The sequence below is a fragment of the Watersipora subatra genome, chromosome 2, assembly GCF_963576615.1.
Source record: "Watersipora subatra chromosome 2, tzWatSuba1.1, whole genome shotgun sequence".
In the NCBI taxonomy this organism is placed as follows: Eukaryota; Metazoa; Bryozoa; class Gymnolaemata; order Cheilostomatida; family Watersiporidae; genus Watersipora; species Watersipora subatra.
The window spans coordinates 73,627,396-73,634,373 of NC_088709.1; the positions used below are offsets into that span (position 1 = coordinate 73,627,396).

Below are 6,978 nucleotides of genomic sequence, written 5' to 3' on the forward strand. Positions count from 1 at the left end.
TTTTATATCATTGGTCCGACTACCTACACATTGGCATTATTAACCGTCTCTGGTGTATTGCTCTGTTAATTATTTGCCACTTTAATGTACGGTAACTTGTCAGCATTATCTTGACTTATGGTTATAACTACCAGCATCCAACATAAGCTGGCATTTAATACTACGGGTTTTTCCAAGATGCTAGTACGCATGCACTTTTATTTCTTTAAAGTACTCAGATGCCCTACTAAAAGCATATTCACTATTTCATATGGTAATTAATATTGTCAAATTTACTGAACATCATAAAAAGATTTAAATATTGCTTCCTCAATAAAAGAAACTCAGATATTTCATCCAATATATTATCTAGGATGCTACAGGCGAAATAATGTAACATATTGTTCATTTCTTCACAAACTAAAATCGGTTAGTTGCATCATCACTAATTAGTTTCTGTAGATTTTAGTAGTTAAATGTATTCAGACAGCTCAGTGATTGTCCCACTGCAGAAAACAGCTGTAAAAGAAGCTTTAACTATTTGAAAGAAAATTGTAGGACTTGCAGTTCCCACATACATAGAATAGAACATACCGTAGAATCTTAAACTTATAATCTTAAACTTAGATTGGGATCTGCAAAAATCTAGGATATATGTATTTGCTCTAACAGTCTAACGCTAACCACTCTAACGTAACCGAGGGCTAAATTCAACAGCTAATTGCTATAATTATTCTTCTTGAAATAATAGGCGTGACCAGAGCCGTATGGCTTCGCAAGCTACCTATACGGCTCTGGGCGTGACTAAATGAGTCGTGACTTTGCGCTTGCTCTGCGCAAGCGCGAATCAATAAAGCTTTGCAACAATAATAGTTGAACGCCGTAATGCTATTGCTGTCACGTTTATCCTGTTTCATCAACAAGCGAGGCGTATTTAAGGAGTAGTTTCATTACCAACCGGTGAGTAGTTAAGTAGTTCTAAACTCTGTACGACTTAAAATGCATCATTCTGCGTGTAGCGGAGAGGCCACTCTTCTCTCTGTTAGCAAGCTGACTGAATTAACTGACTTGTCCAACGCAGTTTCTGATGTTGTTATTTTGGATGTCAGTATTCCTATGCCTGGGGAGAAGAGAGACTGCTACGCGGAGTATAAGCAGCGCCACATCCCAGGAGCGAAATTTTTTGATTTAAATCAATGCAGAGAGACTGAAACCGACAACGATTATATGCTGCCGACTAAAGAAAAGTTTAAAGAATTTGTCGAACAATTTGGTATCAAAAGTCACACAACAGTTGTCGTATATGACGCTAATGATAAAAAGGGAATCTTTAGTTCTCCTCGTGCTTGGTACATGTTTATGGTGTTTGGGCATAAAAAGATTTATGTGCTTGATGGAGGGCTCATGCAATGGCTCAAAGAAGGTTTGTTTTCTTGTAGCTTTGTACGCTCTATGTTTTAGTGGATTTAGACAGTTTTAAAATCAGGTTTCCTACATAGGAAGCATTGGTTATGGCGTTGCGTGTGTGCATCACGTTTTTTCCATGGGCATGTGTTTTGTTTCTAATAAGCATAGTTTTTGTTGCACAGGAAAAAGTATTGAGACAGGTGATTCTCCAGAATGTTTAAAATCGGAGTACCTCAGTGAGAATCTCAATGCTGTGCATGTGAAAACTTTAGAGGAGGTGAAGAAGAACATTTCCACCAAGGAATTTCAACTGCTGGATGCTCGCTCTCCTGGCAGGTTTCATGGTACCTCTCCAGAGCCGAGACCTGGTAAGTCAGTATATTACTGTATATTTAACAATTTGCAGAACTGATGTGAAGTTTATCAGCATAGAATAACCAAGGATATGATAGGTTGATACAGCATTGTTGCCAACTTGCCATGCTGTAATGACATGAACTAAAATTCACAGAAGGTTAATGTATGGCGTAACTCAATAGACAGGTTTATCATCTGGTTGAACCGTTACTGAATGCGGATTTGCTTTTTTTTACATTCTATTAACTCAACGTCCACTAAAAATTGGATGAGTAGTTCAGAAATCTACCAACATAGTTTTAGCATCCATAGGAAGCATATGCTGAACCTGTCAGTACCCGAATACGATGCGCTTTTGCGTTAAGTTGTGGAACGCAGTTATTTTTCGCCCTCTTCATATGAAATAATTTTCGCCATACGGTATCAACAAAAATTTCTCTTAAAATTAAATTTGGCTGTCGGTGTGCTGATTACGTCGGAATGACAAATATGCTACGTTATTCGCCCAAATCCCTCCAACAACGAATGAAAGTGATATAATGCTCAATCATACTCAATCCATCCTTATAAGTTCTTGTGAACATAAAACTGGACACAGATAGGTGAAGTTTTAGTGAGGGAAAAGTTGAAGTTCGATAAAATAGTTAAAAATACATGCTGAAACTCGGCTTTAAGTAGGCCTATGTGTTTAGTAAATTTAATTCATTTAATATAAATTCAACGTTTAAACGTTATACGCCTGCCTCAAAAGTATGAACTCCCTACGGTACGTACTGCATAATTATATAGTACATTGTAATGTTACATTTTATTGTAGATCATAACCACTAAGTCCACTAGAGTTACTTTAGGTAATTATAGCTAGTAAGGTTATTCTGTTAGTAATTTTTAATATGCCCAATAATGCACAATAATATGCAAAATTTTGATGATTATTACCTGAGGGCGTTTGCATTAGATATTTACTATGGGTTTTTGCCTTTTGATGCCAACATTGAAATGGTATACTGAGGGTCCACTGTAACTGAGGGTCCACTGTAACTGAGGGTCCACTGTAACTGAGGGTCCACTGTAACTGCAAAACATTGATTTTGTTTTACTCAACCAGTATCCAGATTTAGTACTAATGTTTAGGAGCTATAAGGACGAAGAATTTTAGCAATGTTTATTACATTATAAGGGCTCCACTTGCAATGTGTTAAGTGACGTATGATTGATGATGTTCAAATAAACTCAAGTTTCTGGATTTGCGAGGAGTTGTCTACTTTTGGTCTGATAACAATGAACTACTTTCAAAAGTTTAAATTCCTTCACTTTATCGCATCATTGTAGAAATAATTGATATAAATAAATTAAAAATAATAAAATATTATTGATGATAAAAATCGGTGATAAAAAATTGACAATTAACACTTGGTAGTCTAATAGCCAGCTGCTCTTGAGTTTTCTGTTGGCTTGTAGTAATTTTGAAGTTCATAATATATATTCTTCACTGCGAATATTTATACCTTGTTGGAAAGCTTTGGATGTCAGCATTAAATTGATCCTAGATATGACCTGCTTGCTGTTGGACATACCTCCTGCCAAATCGTTGTACCACTGCAGGTTTTGAGTTAGTCTCAATCAATTATTTTAATTTCTGACCAGAATGTGTGTTACATGTATTTCTAGATAGAGGTAACTTCAAATTTTCAAGATGATTACAATGTTACGTTTTTTCATAAGGTTAGAACACATTAGGGTAGAACACAGACAGATTGTGGTCAAACATTTATCATCATTGAAGTGTTCCTCATCTAATTTACCATGAACTAGTTCTTTATATCATCCTCAAAATTATGCCGAATTATCATCAATTGCAACCAAATGTAAATTTCCGATCTTTAGAGAACATTTCTATTTTTGGCTAAATGTCAGTTTGTCTACAAATTATCAATAGAATTAAACGGGAACACAGTCTTGAGTCTTTATTTGATCATAAGAGATCATTGTCCAAATAATTTACAATATTAGAATTGGTCATGCCGAAAACATAATCTAGAGTGTGTATAATGGCCATCAGTGAAGTGAGATGGAATAACCCAAGATGGGTGTCCTCGTTATCAACCTACAAAGTGTTAAAAATGTCTGTACCTGGTTCACTATAGAGATAAGCAATAATTCCATTATTCTTACTTTACTCATTCCGTTCTGTCATTACATAGTGCAGACTCTGTTGCGCTGCAGCCGTTTGGTGGATTTTTTTGTGTAATTAGTAGTGAAATAAAAATAAAGATCACCGTATCCTTTCATCAGTAAATAATGCAGCAAGATATAACGGTACACCGAGTGTTTAGTGAACCGTCTGCTAACTAGTACTGGTGGATTAGACACAACTATTCCTGCTGGAGTCGGTACTGAGAGTTTTCTGTTCACTTGTAGGATTTTTTGCAGTGGCAATTTACAACAGCAAAATTACAAAACTCAAATAACTTTGAGTGCTGAATCGTGATGTATTTTAATACAGCAGACAGGAAAACAGCATGTGTTGTTGTAGAGATAAAACCTGGCCATATCCAAGGCTCAAAATGTTTGTTCTGGATTGAATTCCTTGAGAACGGAGTATTCAAATCTCCAGAAAAGTTAGCTGAGGTTTACAAAGCGGCAGGGGTGGACACAAAATCATCTCTTGTTGCAACATGCGGCTCAGGTGAGTTTCTTTTGTTAGTAAGCTGTCAGTCGTCTTTTTTGTGTTATTGTGGCCCTTGAGAATGTTAAGATATTTTGATTCTTATAATATGATCTGCTATTCTGAAAAATTGTTCATCTTTTGGTTACTGGTTCATAGCTGTTGGATAACCAGTTAGTTGCGTTTGAAAAGCAATATTGTACAATTATTATGCTATGTATTACCGGAGAAAACAACTCTAAAGTTGAAGGTACCTCGTTTATTCAATGTATTTAAGTCTTTCTTCCCGCAATAACTGTTATCTATAGTCATGCAGACACGATAAATAAATGTCAGACGTTGGAAAAAAGCGTGTATGTGAGAATAACAGAAGCATTTACATGTGACTCTCTGCTTTTAGAATGGGCTCCACAAATGTTGTACATCTTAGTAAAAAATAACCACCCTCTTCGATCATTGATTTGTTAGTAATTTCTATGCCATAGCCCCAATGTCGAAATTGAGATGCTTTTAGTTTTCCTTTCAATACTATAGTAAAGAGAACTTTAAGAATTAAACATACTATGTACCTATTTCACCATTTGAAGTGGCGTAAAAATGGCCAATGTTTACCAATAATTTGGCTGTGGGATATAATCACCCTCCTTTACTTGTGGTGAGAATTTCCCACCTCTTCAATTTTTGCAGACATTTGTGTTCTAAGTGCTTGATTTTCATACGACCAGAAACCAGTAATAGATTGGTAAATTGAATGAAAATGAAATGAGTTTGAGTACTTGGTACAGCCTTGTTGAATTTGAGTGTTATTTCTCGGTTTGTTGGCTACTAGTACCCCGGCAGTTCTGTGTGCCGTGAGAGATCGTCGGGTGTAATAACTATGTGTACAGTTATTCTTAGATGCGTAAAGGTGGTCAAATAGCGCAGATGGTAGCACGTGTAGTTGGGTGTCTTAATATCCGGGTTCACTTCCTGCGCGAAGCAGTCTATCTTCTAACCATCTAGGTATAGCTTCATACAGACGGACGTGGCTCTTAATATAGATTGTTCTACTTTCATTAGCACTGTGCCTCGCTACAATTTATTCAATTTTAATCTATATAAAGCTCAGTGTTTGCCTGTTCTCTGTCCTGTCATAACAATAAGGTTTTGGCGACGAAAAATCACCTTCGTACTGGATTTGAACTCGCGGCGTTCAAATGGCAAGTCAACTAGCAAGCATGCGTAACCACAAGGTGTGTTATCATTTCCATGGCTCTCACCATATACTGTATATCATTTTTTTATCGCAAACTTGAGTGCACACTTTTTATTAATTAATACTATTTTTTGCGTTTATTTTTTTGAAATTTTTTTAATGCTAATTTTTTTACTATTGTAATTTTAATTTGCAATTTTCAAATGTGCCGTTTCAATTTCAAATGTGCTGTTACCTTAATATTTTCAGTCTCGCTAAATCTGTGAAAGCTAAATGCTTTTCTCATGGGCAATTGTATTATCTGGAGTAGGAATTGCCTCCACCTTCTCTATCCGTTCAGTCAGACAAAGCATTAGACAAAGAAAGGCTGATATCTCTTTTTACATTTGCACCAGTATCAAGAGGTACCAGTATCGCTCATTAAAACTTTGAATACAACAAGCTTCTGTTGCAACAGTAACCTTTTTATACACACTCTTCCCTGTACTCATTGTTTATTTTCCCCATGAGTCATTTTAACGGCACAAAAAAACTTTTCTCGGGATATAAAGTGTAAAAGTTAGAATGGTAAATGTTGTATTGTTAAATAAAAATAAGTTTTCTGTGTAGACTTAAATAAAATTTTATTTATCTAAACTTTACAATACCAAGAACCGTGTTCATCCATCTGTCTGGAGCTACGCTAGAAGCTTTAGGGAAATGATTGCACCACCCCGGTATCAAACCTGGATATTCAGATTTCCAGCCACCAACACTACCATCTGTGCTACTTGACTGTCTAACCGGGTGTAAGAGTGATTGTACATATAATTATTACACGTGACAATCTCTGACGGCACTAGACTGCGTGGGTACTAGTGTTTTTACTACTTGGTTTTGTTTCATCTTGAAATGACTGACAATGGTCGTTTGTGACTCACTTACAGGTGTGACAGCATGTTTCATCACGCTGACCTGTCACATGCTGGGCAACCCCAATGTTGCTGTGTATGATGGAGCGTGGGTAGACTGGTTCCTTCATGCACCTGATAATCTCAAGATGGATGTTCCAAAGTAGAGGGTTATATAGGTTATATGACATATGTTTGTGCTCTCGTATGTCTTAGACAGGTTAATCTGTTTGTAGCGTGGGTGTGTTTTTATCATCATTCAGTTTGGAGTGCATAGTTATAGGCAAATCTATTTCCTTTTTCTTATCCAATTACTAATGTAATAAATAGTTCTTTCTGGTTGACTTTTTGGTGTTACGTTTTCTGTTGAATTTTTTGTGGTATATAATAAATATGAAACCTTGTTTTATTTTTTGTAAATGATATACAAGTATAAAAATAACCTTAATAAATTTAATTTAATATCTTTGCATTCTGCCATC

The 6,978-nt window shown here is 35.9% G+C and overlaps 1 protein-coding gene across 1 annotated transcript; it reads left to right on the forward strand.

Annotated features, from left to right (window-relative positions):
- The first annotated feature begins 945 nt into the window (after nucleotides 1-945).
- Nucleotides 946-6,968, forward strand: LOC137386836 (3-mercaptopyruvate sulfurtransferase-like). Its single transcript, XM_068073000.1, has 4 exons — nucleotides 946-1,402; nucleotides 1,569-1,754; nucleotides 4,280-4,432; nucleotides 6,533-6,968. The coding sequence occupies exons 1-4, from the start codon at nucleotides 979-981 to the stop codon at nucleotides 6,661-6,663; spliced, it is 894 nt and encodes a 297-aa protein (XP_067929101.1). The 5' UTR covers nucleotides 946-978; the 3' UTR covers nucleotides 6,664-6,968.
- Nucleotides 6,969-6,978: the final 10 nt, after the last annotated feature.

Excerpts from the sequence above, each read along its gene's own strand:
- LOC137386836 (XM_068073000.1), top strand. The coding sequence starts at position 979 with ATGCATCATTCTGCGTGTAGCGGAGAGGCCACTCTTCTCTCTGTTAGC. Across the intron at positions 1,403-1,568 it reads CATGCAATGGCTCAAAGAAG|GAAAAAGTATTGAGACAGGT; the intron begins GTTTGTTTTCTT and ends TTTGTTGCACAG. Across the intron at positions 4,433-6,532 it reads TGTTGCAACATGCGGCTCAG|GTGTGACAGCATGTTTCATC; the intron begins GTGAGTTTCTTT and ends ACTCACTTACAG.